At 45.5% G+C, this 23,162-nt stretch overlaps 1 protein-coding gene across 3 annotated transcripts in view; it reads left to right on the top strand.

Annotated features, from left to right (window-relative positions):
• Positions 1 to 23,162, top strand: part of DIP2B (disco interacting protein 2 homolog B) — a 1,149,028-nt gene that overhangs the window by 479,902 nt on the left and 645,964 nt on the right. For all 3 annotated transcript variants that reach the window (XM_069653448.1, XM_069653447.1, XM_069653449.1), the window contains exon 11: positions 1,254 to 1,377. In XM_069653448.1, the coding sequence (XP_069509549.1) occupies positions 1,254 to 1,377 (124 nt within the window). The remainder of the gene's footprint in view (positions 1 to 1,253; positions 1,378 to 23,162) is intronic.

Genomic DNA, 23,162 nt, shown 5'->3' with positions numbered 1-23,162 from the left:
CGGCCAGATGGCAATTAAATTATACTTAACAAGCTGCTCTAATCTGCGTAAATTGGTCAGCTTGTGGCAGGCCTGCTGCCATAGTTCTTCAGGTATGCTTGTGTTACATGTCTGTTCCCAGAACTCTATGTACCCGCATCTGGCATATTAGCACATCATGGAGTTCGTAGTCTGCATGAAGCTTCTTTAATCTTAGATTGCAAGGTCCAATGTCAGAATTGTATGTAGGCAAATCTAACGGTTACTGTGACCCTAAAAGCATTCATTGTTTAAAGATTTGCTCTTCCCCCTCATCAAACACATCCGGTATTGTCGCATCCCCCTTTTTTCCAACTCTGAAAAGCTAAGCCTCTGAGAGCCAGAGTAAAGTTCAGGTTGAAGCGAGTGTGGCTTAGAAGAGAAAAAAGTGACCAATTTAATTTTGTGAGTCAGCAGTTTGCAAATATTTTACATGGTGCTTGTTATTTTACTGACATGAGCATTTTTGACCAGTCCTACTGTGCAAACCAGAGTACTTTATCAGGGGGGGGGCGTCCATTACTGCATGGTCCCTCTAGGCCTATTGTTTTTCTGTGGATGCTTGTGACCATTCAAATGTGGGTCTCAACTGTGCAGCATCGCAATATGCCCCGAATTCAGGGAAATCTAAATAACCTGTATGAATCTGTGTTTTTAGCAGCTCAGCCATTTCTGCTGCTATGTGAGTCAGGGAAAGCTTAATGGAAGATTCCCGTCTGATTGTGGATAGCTCACCCACTGAACCCAGGATCTAGAGAAAACGTTCTAACATCAGGTTCTCAGGTGGCACTTTTATTATCCATGTAGCCATTTCTGGAAGGCACATTGGTACTGCTTTGGAGTCACTGGTACCCGGATAAGAAATTATTATGATCATGTCTGGATCTTATCTAGCATCTGGACATATCTGTAAAAAATAATTGATAATTGGAGGGAAATCAATTTTCTTTATGGATTATCTGATCAGTAGCTCATTAGTCCCCTCCAAGAAAATAGAACTGCTTCGGTTTTTTACTGGCGTGAAATCCTTACATGTATTGTAATTTCTAGGTGCATGAATCACGAATAGTTTTTTCAACATTTTCTAATCCACTTAGTTTGAGTTTTGTAGGTAACCATTTTGTCCCGAGTTACAGCCCTCAGAATTAGAAATGACCCGTTTTCTGGGTGGCTTACCTAAATAATTCACCATACAGTATACTGTGAAGCCATAACAAGTGTTACTTCTCCCACAGGATGCAGGTGGTCAGCAGATCGGTTTCCTACTCGGGAGTTGTGGCATCACTTTGGCCCTGACAAGTGAAGTCTGCTTGAAGGGGCTCCCAAAAACACAGAATGGAGAAATTGTGCAATTTAAAGGTTGGCTCTTTGATATTCAAAATCCTTCTGAATGGTGCTTTCTGATCCAAAGATTCCAACCAACTATGTTATTGTTAGCACAGCTGATAATCCTTCAGAGTGTTGTACTTATAACCTCGTTTTTTGTTTAATATTTATTTTAATGAGAAATGTTTGCTCACCCTATGTCATTTCATATTGGTTTTGCTTTACCTAGTTTTCTCGTAAGTGAGCCACCTGCAAAAAGAAAAGGAGTGCTTGTCCTAATATGTATTGTTTTGCGTCTTAAAGGGAATACACAAAATCTTAAAGATAATGGCCTTATTAGGAGAACCCTTTTCTTGCTTGCGAGAAATTAAGAGCACCTTGAAATCTGACCACCACTTACTTGGGCACTAATTTGTTAATAACTTTGCATGAGGAATAATGTTTGAGAGATGATTTGTTTTTTCTTTTTTATTTAACCCAATCTTTGATCTTTGTCTGCATAGCATGGTATTCTAGAAACCTTCTGTACTGTAAGGCTTTTTTTTATTTGGTCTTTTACGGGGTGGCTAAGAGGAAAAATGTCAATCATTGCTAATTCTAAATGATTCTCTGACTGTATGCAGTATAAGATGGGACAAGAGACATACAGTTCTTTTATGCATGTGCTTTGAAAGTAAATGTCTGTTTGCTTGGTCTTTTAGTCTAGTCTAGAGTTTCTTGGCGCTCCTGCTTTTAAGTGAATATCCAGAGTAGGACAATGAGGCACAGAAACATTTGAGAATTCGCCCATATTAATGCATTTTGATAAATTGGCATATATTGCACTAGAATTAAAACTGTCCTGCTTCTCGCAAGTAGACATCTAACACACTGTAAGACAGCAAGCACTCTGTTAGAATCTGAAATTAAGTCTTCGATTGAGAAAGGCTCAAGGGAAGGAAGTCCAAATATACCTGCTAGAGGAGGATGTTAACATGTGATAAAAAGGGGTGACTTGCAGTGGAGTGCATAGAGTACAAATACTTATACCCATTGCGTTGCCTTATGTAAATGTGCAGCTGGTTTTGACACCTCCCACTTAACTCTTTTGGACAGTTTTTCTAAAGTCCAACCAAGGGCTTCATTATACCATATCTGAGGCAGTACAAAACTCCACTCTTATTATAAGACCGCACCATCTGAGAAAACTTGGTAGCGTAGACAGAGCAGCTAAGCTTATCGTAGGAGGGAGAGAGGGCTGTAGCTTGGTACAAAGAAATTGTAGCAGACATATGGTCCAAAGAGAAACAAACACTCTCGTAAAAAATAAATTATTTTAAATACAAGTAGGCCAAGATAAATCTTGGGTAAGTAAGTACTAGAATATATGTAAACATAATTATAAAAACCAACTCCATACTTATGGGTTACAACCCATAGCATAACATTATTTAGATTACACTAAGAAGTCAATGTGAGTCAAACCTACAACACATTCAGAATGGCAGTCAGCTATTCTTGGAGTAAAACCAGGTTAGATCTACTTTTAAAATACATTCAGTTATTTAAGGGTAGTAGACCCTGTCCGTCATGCAGCGTCACTGTTAGAGAAATCACTTAATAACCCAACCCAGTTACCAGTATATACCTTGTAACATATATTACTTTGTAGAACACAGTTATGAGCTAGTAATGTAACTTGTATAGTTTCTGGAGGGCCTCACGCTTCTCAATAACTATTTTAGAATGCACTAAGCAAAATAGGGTAAAGCAAAACCCAATTGCCACAATGTATTTCAAGGTAAGTAATTAACCTAGTATACTATTTCAGGAAATTAACTAAATAATAGTATCTCACGCCAGCAATTGTTACAGAGAAATGACAGTACCACTGTTCAACTAGTAGTGGCTTGCACCAACAATTGGCACAGTAACCTTTAGTTAAAAAGTTGCTCTAATTCAGAAGTGACATACAATTCTAAGGTAAGTAAGACCTACTATTCTATTCAGTGTGTGTGGGGGGTGGGATACAAGCAACTCAGAGACCAGTATTAACTGACTGTTTTAGATCTGTATAAAGCAGATCAGTGAAAGCAAAAACCCAATAGTACACTTTGAGAATGACGTCTGTTATTCAAGGTAGGTAAACCCTATTGGCAAGCTTATACACACATTCAGTTAAGAATAATAAAACAGTACCAGCACGGATTACTTTTTAGATGGAGGGGCTGGGGGGGGGGGTTTCACCATTCTAATCAAGTGAGCTAATTTATATACTTTTCTAAAGGAGCAACTAGCAACTTAAAGGTAAGCAATCACTTTTGTAACCTATTCTCTTCAAGAGACAATTACCACACTAACTCGTTTACAAGTAAGTACTTTTACACTTATTATGCTTTGCTTTTCAAGACAGCAACCTTATATTTTGTGATCCTTCCCTATTCTAAGCATGAGGGATCTCGGAGGCAGAAGAGGGACCCTAGTGGTTTAGGAGCCAGCTGTAGGCAGGGCAGAATAGGGTTCAGTTACAGGAAAGTCAACGTTCCAGGGGATATCTTTTTCAACAAGCAAGTATTAGCTTCAGAGTTAAATTAAAGTGTTCAGGGACTTCACAGAAGACTCCCTATGTTTCTTCCAGCATTAGGCCTGGGCAAGTGGCATGGGCAAACTCCCACCCACACATCACCCACTCAGCCTCACAGGATTCACACCAGACTTAAGGTAAGTATTACTCAAGCCAACACAGTAGCTTAGGAGAAAAGAAGAGCTTCTGGGTGGGTGCTTAAGCATGCAGCAGCACAGGACCCGGTCCCCTGATTCTTGGTTTGGAGACGAAAGAACTGGACACTGGATGGGAACTTGCAGCTGCCAGAGGAGGCTTCCAGCAGAGGGCTTGTCGCTTTCTCGCGGCTCTGTGGATTTGTTGCCTTTTTACAGCAGCCAAATGAACGAATATCGCTGGTTAGATTCTCTTCACTCTCTCGGTTCTGCACTCTGGATAGGGGACTTAAGGAATTCGAATCATGTCTCTGGAGATCCAGCAGGAGTTCACGTAAGTTTCAGCGAGATTCGGACTTCGGAAGACCATGCATTGCACTCATGCTCAAGGTCCCATGGTATTGCCAGTTTGCAGTCCAGCAAGGTCTCAACACGTCTTGTCAAAATGTATCATATTCCCCCTACCCCCCAAACTTGTCCTTGGGCTCAGGCCCTGGGATCGTATCTCCCTAGCTCTGAAATCTCTCCATTGGCTCCCAGTGGATGCAAGGATTAAATTCAAAACCCTCTGCATTGTCCGCAAGGCTTTCTGGGGCCTGGGTCCAAAATGCCTTCAGCTATCCCTCCGCAACTACCTCCCCTCTCGAGCTCTTCGCTCCTCTTGCTCCTCTACCTCCCTCAGGGTCAGTCGTTTTTGAAAGAAACGAGCTGGGGGTAGATCTCGGTCTTCGGCTGGGGCCTTCCTCTGGAACAGCCTCCCTGCCACTCTAAAACTTGAGGAGAACCATCTCCGGTTCCGGAAGCACCTCAAGACCTTACTCTTTTCTTCTGTCTTCGCTCCCCTGCTGATTTGTTCTCTCTTGGCACCGTGCACCTGGCCACCCTCTGTCCTCCGGGCCCAGGTACCTGCTCACTCTGCCACCCTCCCGCATTGCCTCTGGGCCACGCCTTGCACTGGGGTCTGTATCTGTACCCATACAGCCCCCCTTTTTTCTTCCTGCACTTATCAGACCTACCCTGTCTGCTGCCTTAGGCCTAGCACTTCCAATTGCTGGCTGCACTACCACTGTTTGTTGCCTTTATTATTGTTTATCTGTTTCTCCTCTGCTTCACACTTTCCACTTCTCCCCCCTTCCATGCACTTTTCCCCTCCCCCTCTCCCATGCACTTGAGCGTTCTCAATGTCACTGGGCCTAGTAAGATCACTGTTTTGTTCTCCCCTGTTCCCCTCCCTTGCCTTGTCACGCTCTGAAATACTTGTGTACGAGCGTGATAGAAATAAAATATCAATATCAACCTTTATAAGTTAGTACCACTGTTATGGAGAATTCTAAGAAATGTGCTAATTTCTCTCTCCCTTAGAGACCCCCAGCACTTTTGCTGGACTTTTTAATTTAACCTGGAGAGAGAGACCTTTTTCCCACGCTCATGTATTTTTCTGTGATTTAACACTGTTTCTTTTTAGTTTTGGAGTCCAAACTCCATAGGCATCATCTTTGCATTGTGACAAACAGCACCTTCAGTACAGTGGCACAGGGGAGTCTTAGATTTCCCAAAGGTTTAAATACTTTCTCTTGGATAAACTACTGTTTCCAAGAGCAGTGAAGTGAAATTGACTTTGCTTAACACTTAAAATAGGGTGCTGGAGGGGTTACTTAGTATCCCCTTTGTCCAGTTTCTCATATAACATTTTGTTGTTACCCTTTCCACAATTAATGGCTGGTGGCAGTGGTTTACTTTTAACTACCATTGGGAGTTTTTACCAGAGGCTGCGTTTGCAGCTGCAGTAAGGCACCCATGGGTGCCCATTTTGTCAAAACGGCCCGTTCTTTTTTGCCATTTCTTGTCAGAAAGGTCCTTCTTGAGATGTACTCTGCACACCAAACCATGTTTGGTCTCTGTTTTGCCTTTGGTGTGATTCATGAGTGAAGCACGCCTCTGGCTCCAGTATGTCTGGCAGGGACTGGAAGTGAGGGAGGTGCCCGAAACTCCCTCTGCTTAATCCCCTTGGTTACAAGAATGCACCCAAAGGTGATTGGCCGGCTGACTGTCGGGCAAGGACAGCCACCCTGCTGTGTGATTGACAGCTAGGCTGGAATGAATGGGAGAAACCTGGGTTAAAGGCGAGGCTTTTGGCTTGAAAGGCAGTCGACTAATGGACGAAGGAATCCGAAGAAGAACTTGGAAGAGACGCCTGCTGCATCTCCTGGACTGTTAGTTTGCCTGGTGAAGCCCTGCTGCTGTGCTGAAGCTCCATTTTCGTTTTGACTAGAGAAGCCCTGCAAGGAAGACTTCATTTGGGTTGGTTGGGACCAATCAACCCCAAAGTGAACTTGTTAGGACATCCTCTCGGAGCTGGCTGTACTTTCACCTGCAAAGTGCCAAGGAGAGGAACACAAAACCGAGTGGATCGCTTTTAAGTCAGACCCGAGCACCAGGAATATCCTCTGGACTTCCCTGAAGCACGACTGACCAAGCCTCAGCCACCTCAACAGAGTGCTGGACTCCAGATGTGAGGAAAGTCTGAAGTGGTATCCGAGAACTGCAGTGTTGCTATTTGTTAGACGTGAGGAGCCGAAACCACGAAGTGCAGCTGAATTGAAGTTTGCCCATTGCTGGTGCTGACCTTCCCATTACAGTGCACAAGTCCCCAGACGTCCTCCCTCTTGTCTCCATGACTGAGGCCTAGGAACACCAGGAGCTGCACAGGAACAGAAGTCAGCTGGAACCATTTCTTCTAACCAAAGGTACTGTAAACCTAATAGGACTTACCTCTTGTTGTGTAGCCTTACTTGCTCAGTTGAGACTTGTCTTGATTGCCCTTGGCAGAGTTGCTTATAACTTTGCCCCTGACAAGCCTCCCGTTGTGTGGCCCTTCAAGTAATCTTATTTCTGCAAACTTTTCTACAAACATTTCGAAGATTATTACTTACCTGCAAAGATCTTAAGCTCCCTTAGACTTTGGTCAACTAACATTGGCTGTCCTGGCTCTCTGAGAGACTCTTCTTACCTCAGACTGTTTTTTTTTGTACTTATACCCCAGGAAACAGTAAAATTGACTTGACATTGGAAGGTTTAAAAAGCTCTTCACTGTTTATGAATTATTTGTTAACCTTTGTTTTATTCCCATACCTAATCTTTCCACCAAAATCTGTATTGCTCTGAATGTACCAGTGATGAATCAATATCCACAGTGTCCTAGCTATTTAAGTCACATGAGGGCGTAGGAAGTGTCTGTGTGCCATCCCAATAGGTATCATCTGATTTAGAGAAACTAAGAGTGTGTTTTGAAGTGTATTATAATTGTTACATGTTTTGCTCCTTTCTGAAGAATGCTTACGTAACTGACTGTTCAATACATTAATAATTGTTTAATTAAGAAACGTTGAGTGTAAGTGTTTATTTTAATAACTGTCACTGTAAAACTGTTACCACCCTACTCTCACATGACCCCTCTTGAGATGAGCCTGGCTGCCTAGCCACACTACCAACCTGTGTAGTACAGACTTACACCAAAGGTTGGGTTCCTATTGCCAAGAAGTCGTTTGCTGCAGTCTTCCAAAGGATACTGCACACAATCTTGCCTAACAGATTGCTTGTTGGATGTGTTTTTGTTTGTAGTTTCACTGGCTTTTAAGGGCTTGTGTGGTACTTCGGAGGTATGCGGGATAGAAGCAGGGGTGGTATGTACACTGGATACCCTAAAAGTTCTTCTAGGTGCAATACATTGGCTAACTTTGCAGTTCCTCTAACTGCAACACATTGGCTATCCTGAAAATTCTTCCAAGTGCTTACATTGGCCACCCTCCCCAACCCATCCAGGTGCAAAACATTGGCCGCCTTCACAATTCTTCTAAATGTAACACTTTGGTAACCTTTTACAATTCATCTAAGTGCAATACATTGGCTGCCCTCATAGTTCTTATAATTGCAATTAACTCATGGTGGCAACAGTTAAGACAGACACAAGTGATCATAGTTCAAGGGTGTTTATTAAACTGTATAGGTAGGTGGGGAAACGCCTAATCTAACCCTGAATCTAAGATTGGAGCAAGCTACGACCATCAAATAATAAGGCGGTCCTAGTGGCGTCTTGCCAAACAAACGTGGCCTATACTAAACCTATTGCCAAGCCTTACAACTAAATACAAAGTGTGGGATAGTGTTCACAAGAAAAGTGTTGACAAATAAGTCAGGATGTTATTGCCAGGGATCTCCCTTTCCCACGTTTTGAGCACGGGACAAGGCGGAACTCCTGAGCATAGCGCACACTTGAGCTTTCCCAGCACGAGACTACAGTTCCGTTCTCGGGTATCAGGCTAAATCCCTTTTCTACAAAATTTCTCTTGCCTCGAAGGATCTGATCGGTTCAAAATAATAAAACAAAAAGTTCCTTTCTGCATGTACAGTAGGTGATGGCTTTTTACCCGTGGATCCCCCTCTTTCGGGCTCAAATCCCGCTCAAATAGCAGCCCCCCTCTGTAGGGATCACTACGGCTTTCATTCACAAGATTTCCTCTTTTGCATTCACAAAACCTAATGTCTTTTTAAACAATCCACTGTGGCCTCTTTATCACTATGCGCAATTGGTCTCCCTTAGCTTTCCAATTAACCGCCATTCAAAGATTTTCGACTGTACAGGTTTTTTTCTAGACTCCTGTATGACCACTTTGGCCTTTTCCTTGCGGCTCTCCCAGGGCTTTCCGGTATTGGTAGTTTCAACAATAGGGGAATCGCCCAGTTTGAGTGAGCACCCATGTGGTGCCGGACCCCTCTGCAGCTTGTTTTTCCCCTCACTCTGAGCAACTTTTGTTCAACAGTTTGGTTTCTTATCGGTCCTCCCTTCGACTCGCTGGCTGTGATGAACCGCTTTGCTTTTCTTGTCTCTGGAGTCAAGGATGATACCACGGTACCAAGTATCTCTCCCGGCCCTGATTATCAGTGTAGGAGGGCTCTGTGTACTGGTTACATCTGCTGCAACACGCTGGCTGTTCGCAGTCTTATGTTAACTTTCAGAGAGGCTTTGTGGGTCTGGGTCAAAAAGGGCAAGGTCGCTTCTCTCCTTGTCGCCCCTTCAGTTCTCGCTGTCTCATTGTGCAGTTTATCTTGCACGCAGGTAAACGGCTCTAGTGTTGGTCTGTTGTCTTTCGTGATGTAAGAAAGTGTTGCTGTCCGAAAAGGTCGGAAAGGGGGTAGTGTCTGAGTAACCTATGTGGTTGGATGGGGAAAAGGTGTTATAAGAAGGGGATACCGCATCTCAGCCGTTGGGTGTCCCACCTCCACTCCCTGAGGACCCCATCCAGGGGATTCTCCTGTACTGGTCCACCCCCAGGAACTGGAACCAGAAAGTGATTGCAGTGTCCTGGCCACCTGGATGACAGATCTGCAGGGACTACTCGGGGAGACGCCTTCAGGTTTTTCACACAATACATAGGCTACCCTCATAAGTTCATCTAAATGCAACACGTGTACCTTCACAATTCATCTAAGTGCAATAAATTGGCTGCCCTCATAGATTCTTCTATGTGCAATACATTAGGTAGCTTTTGAAGCAAAACTGGATTAGTGGCTATGCTTTATGCACTGAATTCCAAAAGTGGCTATGGACTAGATGTGTGCCTAAATTCAGAATGGTGCCTAACCTGTAGATATGCACCTAACGTCCATACAGTGGGAGTTGGGGATAATTCTCTGAAATGTGCGAATTCCTCTCTACCTTGGAGATGGTGTCCGGTTAAAGGTTCGACACCAAAAGGATCAAATGACCAGAGGGTCGAGGTAATGGGACCGAAAACCAAAGGGTAAAACATTTTTTTTTAAATATTTTTTGGGGGGGGTTTTCGTATAGTAAAAAGTGGTTTTTGCACCACAAACAGGGGTTTGTGGAGGGACCCCCCACCCCCCAAAAAAAACATTCGACCCTTTGCTTTTCGGTCCTTTTGATTCGACCCTTTGGTCATTCGATCCTTTGCATTCAAACATTTGACCTAGAACCCTTGGAGACCCCCAGCATGTTTTCTGGACTCCAGGACTTTTAAATTTTCAACCTGGAGAGAGTGAGACCTTTTTCCCCACTCATGTATTTTTCTGTGATTAAAACACTTTAGTTTGATTAAGAAGTCTGACAAACTCCATAGGCAGCATCTTTTTACATTCTGACACACAGCACCTTCAGTGCAGTGAGACAGGGAAGTCTTTTGGAATTCCTAAAGGTTTAAATACCTTCTCTTGGATAAACGGTTTTCAAGAGCAGTGAAGTGAAATATACTTTACTTACATTTGTAACTTTCTAGACCCAGCACACCTTATTTTACAATAAGGTGCTAGAGGGGTTACTTAGTATTCCCTTTGTATAGTTTCTCATGTGCCATTTGTATGTTGGCCTTTCTACAATTACTGGCTGGTGGCAGTGGTTTACTTTTAAAACACACGGGCTGCGTTTGCAGCTGCAGTAAAGCACCCATGGATGCCCATTCTGTCAAAATTGCCCCGGCCGTCTGTTTTTTTTTTTCCATATCTTGTTTGAAAGGTCTTTCTTCAGATTTACTCTGCACCGCAAACCAGGTTTGGTCCCTTTGTTCGTTTTGTCTTTGGCGGGTGGCCATTTTCTGAATTTTACTGCATGTTTTTGTTAGTAGTTCTCTATTTTCGCTCATCTACTTTGTGTTTAGCCTCTTTGATATTTTTTTCTTCAAATTCTTTCTTCACTCCATCGTTATTGTGACTTGTCAGCAATGGGGTTCTTTTGCCGGTCTCGATTCCACCTTCTGCCGGATCGCTAAGTGGTGTTAGGCCACAAGCTGTGTTTTGGGCCCAGTACACTTGCCATGTCTGAGGCCGGGAAGAAGAGCCTCTTGAAGGCCTGCTCCAGATGCACTCAGATGAATGTCTTCATCGAAAACTGCACCATGTGCATTTACTGCCTGCTCCCGGACCACAATGTGGAGGGATGCCCCATCTGCCTGTCTTTCTCCACTAAGATGAGAAGAAATCAGCATTGAAGGCTGGTATAATGGTTGGATGAAGGGAAGACCTCTGTCTCTGACTGTGCACAGTCATGCCTCTGCTAACAGGCCCAAAGAGTGTACTCCCTCTGGCAAGAGGTTGAGATCCTTTGAGGACGCTTTCAAAGGGAAGGTGCCTAAAAAAGACAAAGCCATTGCATGCTCCGACTTCCAACTAGCACTGCGGCATCTCGGTCGTCTGGATCGCTGGCGGCCACGAAGAGGACCCTGTCTTCAGTTAGCCAACACTACCCAGTCGAAGCATCATTCATTGCCGACAGCATCATTGTCGACCCCCAAAACGTCCTCGTCGGGCTGGCGGTACCAGTTTTTGCCACATCTACAGGCTTGTCGACGACTGCATTCACCATCTCTCTACGGTAATCTCAAGGGAAGCATTGCCACCAAGGTCTCTTTCAGTCTGGTTGGGTCTGCTCTGTCCTCGCTACCTTCTCCCAGTGCACCTGTGTTAGGCACCTTCCCGGGATGTTCCAGCAGAGAGAGGGAGGTACAATCAGATGCCTTTTCTGCCCACAAAGGCCCCTCAGCTGCATACCTCATCGCCTGTGAGGGATCCTAGGGCTGTGTCTCAAGCCACCTGTCTCTGCTTCTTCCAGCCTGAAGGAGGAAGAAATTTATGAAGTCATGGTCAATACCACCCTCAAAAGCATGTGAGACTTAGTTCCACAGCCTGCTCTGTGGCCTGCGCAACCGCTTCAGCCTGCTCACCCTACGAGCCACATGCACCAATCTTGACACCTTAGGCTCTGAGAAGCTAGCGCCAAGAGATGTTTCTTTGGACATTTTGTCAACTCTCCACACTCTGGTCTCTAAAATTCAGCAGCATCTACCACCCGTGGCTCATGTTCCTCCTCTGGTTCTGGGCCTGGCTCCTTTGGCCAGTCCACCAAGACCGCCTCAGCCGCGCCTGGCACAACCTCATCCAGCACTGGCCAATCCCACAGCCACCTCCTGTTGCATGGACTCCTGTTGTGTAGCAGTTGGACTTGACTGGAACAGATGCTAATACAGACACCAATCCGGATTCAGATGGTACCCAAGGTACAGATAGGTTTGACTACTTCCCTGCAGACGGCGGGCCACCAGATGTAGAGCTACCATCTAGGAACTTTTCCCCCGGATGAAGTGGGATCTTTCCAGGCAACTGTTTCTAGGGCGGACAAGCTTTTCAACCTGGACCTGGATGAAAAGGAGGGATTCCTTTTCCAGCATTGTGAATCCCACAGAAAGACTTTCTCAGTCCCGCTTCTGGGTGACATCTGGGAGGATGGGCTGGTGCTGATACAAAATCACTTTTTTTGCACCAGCTAAAAAGGAGAGCCTGGAGAAATGTAGGCTCCCAGATATGACTCCTAAATGCCTCTGAGGCCTTACAAAACCGGACTCTGTAGTCTTGGCTGCCGCGAGGAAGAGGTCGCATAACACAGCCGCTTGCTGAGTTCCGCCTGACCTGGAGGGAAGTAAACTGGATGCGGCTGGAAAGCACAACTAACACTGCAGCATCTACCGTCAAGGCGGCCAACGCCTTGCCATTCTTTCACGCTACGACCGAGAACTCTGGTACAAGTTGGCACCCGTTCTCAATTTCCTGCCAGAGGACAAAAAAAAAAGCAGAGACCATCTTTCATGAAGGGAGGGTGTAGGGGGGAGTAGCATCTGACCATGTGATTACGGTCACCCTGGACATTGCTGGCTCCGGTTTCTGGCAAATGGGCATCGAGGTCGCCCTACATCGTCAAGGTTGGCTCAGGGCCACAAAGCTCAGGCAGGACATATAGGCCAAGGTGGTCGACTTGCCTTTCGACTGGGATAAACTTCGGCAAGGCAATGGACGAATCTTTTCTCACCATCAAGACGGACACAGACCGCATGCTCTTTGGGCATGCTGGAACAAAGCAGCAAGACTTTCGCTCCAGAAAGGAAAGGACTCCTGAACTTCCAAGGTACTCAGCCCTACACTTACGTCCCGTCCCCCATACTGCATGGGCGTCCCTTCCAAGGGACGGGAGACTGAACCTTTTTCACCAGAAAAAAATCTTCGTCCCCTTTAAGTCCCTACACAGTGGCAATCACGTTTTAAGGCACGGCTGGCAGAGGCCAAGCTGGTGGTGCATGACCTCATGGAATCCACTGTGGCCTAAATCGACACCTCAGGCTGTGCCATCTGTATCGCCACGGACATGAGAAGGACGGTCTGGCTCTGGACCACAGAATTCAACCTGGACGTCCTGGAATTCATATTGGATCTACCGTTCGAGAGGGGGTGGTTGGCCCCTCTTCCACTCAACCATGGACGAAGTGCTGGACAAAAAGAAAAACAGCTCACAAATGGCCAAGTCTTTATCCATCTTGACAAAGACCACGCCCAAGTTGTACACCCTGTCACAGCAGCGCTCCGTCAGGGGGCATATTGTGGGATGTATTTACCCAGGCATCCGAGCCCTACCTCAAAACTGTGCAGTACTGACATGGAAAACATCATGATGGCCAGAGCTTCCCAGAAAATGCACAGGGAAATGCATGAAGAATAGGCTGCCACTCATTTTTGCCGATGTTATGGGCACAGAAGGACACTGCCTAAAACCACCATTGGACTACCCACACAGTAGTCTGAAACCATTGGGAGTGGCAATGCTGATTGCCAAAAGCAAACCCATAACTGTTGGGAATTCATTTTCTTAAATCCCAAAAAAGGGTGCAGTACCAGTACTCACCACTATCCAAAAGCCGGCGTTTTAAAACCACCAGATTTTACTTTTTTGTAGAAAACTGAATAAATGAACCCAAAACATGCCAAAGAAAGACTTACTGAGAGGTGGATCCAATGTAAAGTTATATTCTGAAGTGACTTGAAGGTTTATAACAAGACTGGCTGAGCTGTGGATTTCAGCAGTTTAAGTAAATGTGGACTGAAAGACATTAAAAATCTCAATGTTTAAGAGAAATGAGTGACCTACCTCTGAGTGTCACATAGGTTGCAATTGTTTAAATGTCATAGTTTTGAACTTAGAATCAGCATTCTAGCTGCATATGTAAAAAATTGTCTTGACTTAAACTGGGGAACAAAAAGTGATATTTTATCTGAAACCTGGCTTAAGGAACTGAATTCTGCCTGGCAACTACCCCCATCAGGAGTGAAACTTGAGTCACAGCTGTGTTCCCAGGCCTATCTGCCTTTTGCTGGCCACACTAAGGATATGCCATCTCTCTGATAATTGAATTAAGGGGAGCCCCCACAGAATACAGGAGCTCTGAACAAAGCCCTGTCCTGACTCAGGCAAATGTTTTATTGGCGGCAGTCGTAAATGGAGCTTCCTCCTGGAAGTAAAGGGGAGGGGCACTGCCTGTGAGAGCAAGCTGGCTTGGCAGAACTGGAAAAAACAGAAATTCAACCTTGTGCTGGGGGAAAACCACACCCCTTTGGGGCCAGAACATAACTCTAAAAAGATGAATAACTCATAGAGCGGACATGTGAAAATTTTATAAATGATACCATAATTCTTGTGATTTTTCTGCCCACATTTTAAGAGGTTTTTAGAACCGGTGGTATGTTCAGGGGAGTTTTAGCGGAAAAGAGGATATTACTGAAAATGTGTGCATGTGAAAAATCTGACACTTCATCAACTAATGTCCATACTCCTTGCGCACATGTGTGTAAATTTGGGGTAATGTCCGGTATTGCAAACCAGTTAAAAAGTGCAAAATATTGCCATTTCTGAATGCAAGCTCCCAGGAAGAGCAGAGTTTGAACAGGGTATACCTCCTGTGATATGTGAGGGGTGCGTGTAATTTTAAAACAATATGTACCTCTGCAAATATGTATCTGGTTCAAATCTAGATTTGTGTGTAAGTTGACAGGAGGAGTGGACTTTCTGCAGGCTGTAAAATGACATCACTCTGACACAACTTAGCTCCCCCAATCAGGGGAGAAATGAAAGCTTGGCCAATGATAAGTGGAGAGGGGTAGGGTCTAGTGATGCTGCACACACACCCATAAAAAAACACATAAAAGCAGACAGATAGGACAGATAGGGACCTTCAAATCCATTTGCAGCTGGAAGCTCTGCCGGGAAAATCCATACTTTACCTCCATCAATCTCCAGAGAAAGCTGTGCAGAAAGACCCAGAGAAAGCAGAGCAGTATCCAAAACCAGAGAGAGCTGAACCGGAGTCCAGTCCAAAACCTGACCAGATCCGTGGGAAGGCATATTTCTAAATATATTGTGAGTACATAGCAAAACTGTGCAGAACCCAATCTTAGTTAAAATAATATAATTCAAGCTATTTTAATCTAAGAAGAACTGCCTCCTAACTGTCACCTGTCATTTGTAAAGCTGTCACTTGTCATTTTCTAGTTGCAAGCTGCACTTGTCTTTTTGAACTTTAAAATTTAAAATCTGAAAAACGACCTTTATTTAATCGCTCATATCTCCGTGACCGTTTGTGCTAGAGACTTGCAGTAACTTTCATCTGGAAGCTGAGATCCTAGGCTTTCCTAGGACCCCAAAATTTAGCCGCGATTTGACATTTTACCGCGATTTGCAAATTTCTTCACGTGTAAAAATCTGCTGCTGCTTGCCTTCCATTTGCCAGAAATTCGTTTAACCTGCTAATTATCCCTGAATCATTGCTAGTGTGAGCCTGGACTAATATTAACTAGATACCACTCACCCTGAACCTCTAGAGGGAATTAAAAGCATTTTAACATATTTTCACTCCATTGCCAGCACATATCAAAGCATTTTGCCTGTGTTTTCAACTTCTGTAGTCTAAGTTGCTGGGGTGAACTGAATCACATTTAATTGCATTTCTGAGAACTGTGTGCCTTCCTTCCATTTCCCTGCATTGCATAAAAGGGGGGGTGAATTGTCCAAGAAAGTGATTACATTGTCTTTTGCTGAAATCCTATCAAGTTATTTTCTGTACTGCATTTCATTCCACATTGCATCCATTGGAAACCATAAAAGTATTGTTGCTATCTTATCCATTTCATGTCAACTCCTTAGTGATTATAAAGAAGTGTGCTAGTGCCAGATTCTCTGTTGTTAATCTTTATCATCTCAGATTAAGTGTGATATTCAATTATTAATTTATTATAAAGTGTGATAGATCTATATTGTTTAAATTATCAATTAAACCTTTTAACTTGCAAAACAGAACTACTTCTTGGCTCAGTGGGGTCAGGAGGATTCCAAGAGAGGGGTGTTATATAGGGGTAGTCATCCAGAACGCATGAACTGGACATAAAGATATATCAATAAGGGTTTTCATTCAGTATTATAGACTAGGCGTTGACTTAGCTGTAGTGTTGAATTGAATCCTCTTACAATATGTATGGACGGTTCCACGGCTTCCAGGAACGGAGATCCAGACAGCCGGACTGCTCGCCGTCTCAGAACTGGCGCAAGCAAGCAACAATAAAGGGGTGGAGGAAGGGCTTTTTCTAGTCCCCCCTCCTCCGCGACACAAGAAAGAAGGCATGACAGGACCCTATGGGTCCACGTGTCTCCAGTGGGGGGCAGGCTTGCTCTCCATGCACATTGCTGGCACCAAATCTTCTCTCCATAGTATCCACGGGGTACCGCCTATCCATCTCAGCCTCTCCTCCCTCAAGTTGGGACAGCAACTATTCTGGCGGAGATCCGGTTGCTTGTAGAGCCCAGGCAATGGATGAAGTCCCACCCTCCCAGCAAGGCTTGTGCTTTTATTCCAGGATTTTCGCCATTCAGAAGACCCAGGTGGGCCTAAGAGTTGTGCTGGACCTTTACACCTGCAACCTCTCCTTACCCCTACAAAAATTAAAGCTGGTTATGCCAGCTTTTATCGCGGAGACATTGTGCAAGGGAGACTGGATGTGCTCTCTGATCTGAAGGACGCGTACCTACACGTCCCAATTTGGCAGCCCCATCGTTCTTTCCTACGGTTCAGGATCATGGGCTACCATTTTCAATACAAGGTCCTTCGTTTGGGCCTCATCTCGGGGCCCAGGGTCTTTACCAAGCACATGAACTCAGTGGCTGCCTGCTTCAAAGCGCAGGGCCTCCACATCTACCCATACCTCGACGACTGGCTCGTCAGGGTTCCATCTCTGGAAGCGGTTCAGCACTCTCCCATGCCCTTATGAACACACTGCACGATCTGGGCTTCTCACTCCATCTGAAGAAGTCGCAGCTTCACCGAACGCAGACTCTGACATTCTTGGGCCTCATCTGAGACACATGCTCCAAGAAGGTATTTGCGTCGGAGGACAAGATCTCGGCCATCAGGAGGGCCACCACCCACTTCCTCTGCAGAGAAGTGACCTTGGCATGGTAGCATCTGCTGGGTCTCTTAGCGGCGGTCCTGTTGGCCGCTCCACACACAAGATTGAGGATGAGGAGGATTCAGCTGCACTTTGCGGCCTTATGGAACCTAGAGCGGGGCTCCCAATCCAAAATGATCAACATTCCTCCATCTCTCCACCCGGACCTAACATCGTGGTCCAGGGACTGCAACCTACGGTTGGGCAAGCCCGTTCGGCCGGCCACCGCGCATGCCACCATCACCAGACTCCTCGCTCGAGGGCTGGGGAGCCGCCCTGGACGATCTCTCGGTCCACGGTACCTGGACTCGACAGGAGCAGGAATACCACATCAATTGGTTCGAGCTGAACACCATCTGGCTAGCGCTCAGAGCATTCCTACCAATTCTCAGGGGCAAGGTTGTCCTCATCCAGACAGACAACTCAACCAGTATGTACTATGTCAACCAGCAGGGAGGCACCAAATCCCCTCCTCTGTGCAGACTGGCAATCGGCATGTGTGAGTGGGCCTTGGAAAACATCTACCTCACAGCAGTCCACCTCCCAGGGGAATCCAACCTGGTGGCAGACGGGCTTAGCAGGTAGGGAGCAGACAATTATGAGTTGCGGCTAAACGGCCTCGTTATTCAGGAGGTTTTCAACATGTGGGCTCATCACCAGGTGGATCTCTTTGCCACCTGACACAACAAGAAGTGCCCGCAGTTCGCCTCCTGGCAGGGACAGGGCCCGAGCTCCTTGGGAGATGCATTTCAGCTTCAGTGGAACGGCATGAAGGCTTGCGCCTTTCTGCCCACACCGCTGATTCAGTGATTTGCAAGATCAAGGAGTCTCGCCAACTCAACATCATTCTAATAGCTCCATGGTGGCCGGCCAGGCCATGGTTTATGGAGCTGCTTAGCCTCTCGGAGATGCCTCCGATTCACCTGCCGACAGGCCCAGCACATCTTCTGGCCCAGCAGGGGGGCAGGGTCATCCACCTCGCGCAAGAGAAACAGGCCCTCACAGCGTGGTACCTGAGCAGGTAATGCTGCGGCACCTCAGCCTCTCTCAGGCTAATCTGGAAATCATTTGGAGCGCAAGGAGCAAGGCTACCAGGGCCCAATATAAAAGTAAATTGACCAGATTTTGCCACTGGGCAGACTCCAAGGAAATCGACCCCTTGGAATGTACATTGGACGACGTGCTCTCCTTCTCGGCGCACCTCTCCCACTCTGGTGTGTAGGTGGATACCTGCTGTATCTACCTCGCAGCCATCAGGGCTTACAGGAACTCTGAAGAGGCGATCTTCTCCAATCCTATCAAACATTTGACGGGGCTCGCAAGGCTCGTCAAGAGGCCGCACCCCGTGTGGGACCTCAACATAGTCTTGGGCGCCCTGGTGCACAAACCGTTTGAGCCAATGGCATCCACGGACATCAGGCTGGTCATCATCAAGATGGCCTTACTAGTTAGCCTCCCCTCCCCTCGGCTCGTAGAGTTGGCGAAATCCTGGCGCTGGTTGCCTCGGAGCCATATACTATCTTTCACAGGGATAATGTAGTCCTGCAGACACACCCAGCATTTGTGCCCAAGGTGCCATCAGCATTCCACTTGAACGAGGAAATTGTCCTTCCTACGTTCTTTGCTGATATGAAGGACGAAGCACTGAGAGCTGCACTGCCTGGAAGTCAGGCTTGCCCTGAAATTCTACTTGGACAGGACCAAGGGCTTTTGCAAATCGGATGCCCCGTTCGTCCCTTTCGGACCAGGCTATCGGGCCTCCATATCCAGCTGGATGGTCTCGGCCATCAAAGAAACGTACGAGGGCCAGCACAAGCCGCTCCCGGCCAACTTGCATGCCCACGTAGTCGGGGCCAAGGCAACGGCCATCGCATTCCAGCGCCATGTCCCTTGGCAAGTCCTCCATCTCAGAGCTGGTTGAATTTCCACAGAGTTGCTGCTGGAAACCGTATAGCCAGGTAGAGGAACACCAGATTGTGTGCATTGCTTTTAAGCTGGCCAAGAGCTCCAGGAAGATCCTCCGGACTACCGGGAAGCAGGAGTGGCCGAGCCTGAGCCCCCTCAATAGAGTGCAGGACCCCAGAGCAAGCAAAGTCCAACTTGACAGCCAGGAACCGCAGTGTTGCTATTTGCGGTCGACACGAGGAGCTGAAAAACTGAACAGCCACTGATTTGAAGATTGCCGGTTGCGAGCAATGACCGCCACATTGCAGTGCAGGAGTCCCCACAAGTCCTCCCTCTTGTCCCCATGACTGAGGCCCAGGAAAGTGAGATCTGCAGAGCTGCACAGGAATAGAAGTGATCTGCTGCACTTTTTCTTCAATACAAAGGTACTGTAAAGTCTGAGAGAACTTGCCTCTTAGTGTAGAGATGCTTTCATCTTCTACTACTCATACGTCTCAGCTTGTGGCACTACTTTCATTCTTCTTTTCTTCAAAGACATAAAACACTATGCAAAGGTTTTTTCTACTTACCTACTAGAAGTGCTGCATCCTATATAATACTTTTGCCCATTGACTCTGTGTTAGTTAGCCTATTGTACTGAATGACTCTTCTTGGGGGCTCAAAGTATTTAACTGCTTAAGAAATATTTGTGGTCTCTTGTTGTTCTAATAATCTTTTCCTTTTACCGACTCCTAAGTTTTCTAAATGCAAACTGTAATATATTAATGTCCCTAGCACCCTGGTTATTGAAGTCACCTTAGGGTATAGGTTGCGTCTGTGGGCCATCCCAAAAGGGTCTTTACTGATTTGGAAACTAAGAGTGGGTAGTATTGAAGTGTATTTGAGTGATACTTTTTATATTAATCCTTTCTGAAGAAGACTTATTCTAACTGACTGATAAATTGTTTATTCAAGAAACCTTGGGTGTAAGTTTATTTGAATACTTGTCATTGTTACGCTGTGTAACTCCACTACAGCTCACATTGACTTTTTGAGATAAACCTGGCTGCTCAATACACTACCAAAACTGTGTAGTACAAGCTTATACCAAAGGTTGGGTTTCCTATACCTGTGGTCAGAGTTGTGTGTAGTGCACCCAAAGGGTACTGCATACAAACTTTGCCTAACAAGGCCTACTGGGACGGGCTACGCCAACAGGATTACCATTCCTAAGACCCAGAGAGTTTGTGCAGGCGGCACTAATTTCCCCTCCTTGGCCGCCTTTCATTGGAATGCTTTACCATCCCACATTAGGATGATTGACTTGCACATAGCCTTTCAGAAGCAGTCAGAACCAGGCTATTTGTATGACTCTGTAGCCTACACCTGCTCCCAACAGTCAGTTTGCCTTTTTGGCCAATGTTAACACTTGTGATGAAACTTAGCTGATAATACTCTGCACACTAATGCTGTAATTACCTATTGTAATGTGTAACTAAGAAACTTACTGTTTGGCCGCTTTCAGTGTAACCCAGAACCAAGCCTACTTACAAATACCTGGAACAGCGCTTCGATGCCTCTGGGCTGTAGCGCGCTCTACAAATCCAAAAAAATAAAATTTAAATAAACTCAAGGGGAGAAGTCCTTCCAGGGCTTCTACAGTTAATGTTAAAGGACATTTGTACCGCGCACTATCACTACCGAAGTGGTCCCCTGGCGCTCTGGCGGCTCTGAAAAAGGGAGGAGAGGGAGTGGGTTAGTGGGAATAAGCTGGAAAAGTGCAAGAGAGAAGTGATGTGCTGTTGACAGCCTCAGCCCGGTGGGTCCGTTGGCTGGGCTTGGGGTGTTTTGTGGTCCGTAGTCGGCGTGTGCTGTTGTGCAAGTCTGTGTGGTTTGTTTTGTTGTTGCATTGTTGTGCGGATTGCTGTGTTTTAGGTTTGTGGTTGTGTTTGGTTATAGTTTGAGAGGTGTATGCAGAGGGATGGAATTGTTGGTTAGTTGGCATTGCTGTCCTTGCAATTGTGGGATTCCATCTAGGTACGCACATGCTAACAGTCACATTTCCATCTAGATGCGACGCAAACTAGGTTCAGAATTCTAAGTGTGGTGCATGCTGAGAATCATATATGCTAACAGTCACATTTCTGTAATTCCATACGAGTATGGCATATGCTAACAATCACATTTCTGTCTAGATCTGGCGCAGACTAGTTTGGAGCTTCAGTACATCAGCAGGGCTGCACCGGGTAAACCAACGGTCCAGGAGTTGCAGCATGCGTCTCTTCCAAGTTCTTCTTCGATTCCTTCGTCCAATGGTCGACTCTGCCTTCCAAGCCAAAAAGCCTAGCCTTTTATGCAGGTTTCTCCTATTCATTCCAGCCTAGCTATCAATCACACAGCAGGGTGGCTGTCTTTATGGGACAGCCAGCCGGCCAATCACCTTTTGGTGTATTCCTGTAAACAAGAGGTTTGTGGTGCTATTTGCTGAGACGCGAGGAGCTGAAACCGCGAAGTGGCGCCAAATAGAAGCTTGTCCTTTTCTGCCGCTGACTGTCCCATTCCTATGTTGGAGTCCTCAGACGTCCTCTGTCTTGTCCCCATGACTGAGGCCCTGGAACAACAGGATCTACAGAGTTGCACAGGAACAGAAGCCAGCTGGAACCATTTCTTCTTACCAAAGTCTTAGAGAATTTACCTCTGGTTGTGGTAGCCTTACTTGATCTCAGTTGAGACTTGTCTTGGTTGCTTCTGTAGAGTTGCTTCCATCTTCTACCTATTACAAGCCTCCCAGTTTGTGACTCTACTTTGATTATACTTTTTCTACAAAGACTTCTAAAACATTGTGCAAAGCTTTTACTTACCTGCAAGAAGTGCTTCAGCTCACCTAGACTTTTGCCCAATTGACATTGGCTGGCCTGGCTCCCTGGATGACTCTCCTCTACGTGTCTTACCTTCCAGAAAAAAAGTTATTTTACTTTGCATTGGGGGTTCAAAAGTACTTGCCTACTTCCGAATATTTGTGTGATCTATTGTTTTACTCTGAAATCTCTTTACTTTAACACTCATCTCAGTACTGCTCTAAGTGTACCAGTGATACATTAACGTCCAGTGTCCTAGCTATTTAAGTCACCTGAGGGTTTAGGAAGTGTCTGTGTGCCATCCCAAATGGATATTTGCCGATTTAGAGAAACTAAGTGTGTCTTTGGGAGTGTATTGTGTTACTATTATATTGCCCCTTCTGAAGAAGGCTTATTCAAACTGACTGTTGAATACATTAATAATTTATTTAATCGAGAAACCAGGAGTGCAAGTATTTATTTGGATACTTGTCAGCGTGAATCTGTGACAACCCCCAGACCCCCCACCTATTGCTCACATTGACCCCTCTTGAGATACACTACCAACCTGTGTAGAACAGACCTATACCAAAGGTTGGGTTCCTATTACCAGGAGGTCAAGGTTGTTGTAGTGCACCAAAGGGTACTGCTCTAAATCTTGCCTAAAAGTAACATAAAAATGTTACACGAGAAACTAGACAAAGTGTATATACTATGTAACCCCTCCAGCACCCTATGGTAAGATGTTGTGTGCTGGGTCTAGAACATTACAAAATGTAAGTAAAGTCAATTTTGCTTCCCTGCTGTTGGAAACAATAGTTTAACCAAGAGAAGGTATTTAAATCTTTGGGATATCTAAGAGACTTCCCTGTGCCACTGGATTGAAGGTGTTGTGTGTCACAATGCAAAGATGATGCCTATGTAGTTTGTCAGACTCCAAAGTCAAAAGAAACAGTTTAAATCACCAAACATTACATTACAGAGTCCTGAAGTCCAACAAAAAGAGCTGGGGTCTCTAAGGATGAGGCATTGGCACATTTCAGAGAATTATCCCTCACATTTTAAATTTGTTTT

This window comes from Ambystoma mexicanum, chromosome 3q (genome assembly GCF_040938575.1).
Source record: "Ambystoma mexicanum isolate Mex_15411 chromosome 3q, UKY_AmexF1_1, whole genome shotgun sequence".
Taxonomy (NCBI): Eukaryota; Metazoa; Chordata; class Amphibia; order Caudata; family Ambystomatidae; genus Ambystoma; species Ambystoma mexicanum.
This window is presented reverse-complemented; position numbering and strand designations above follow the sequence as displayed.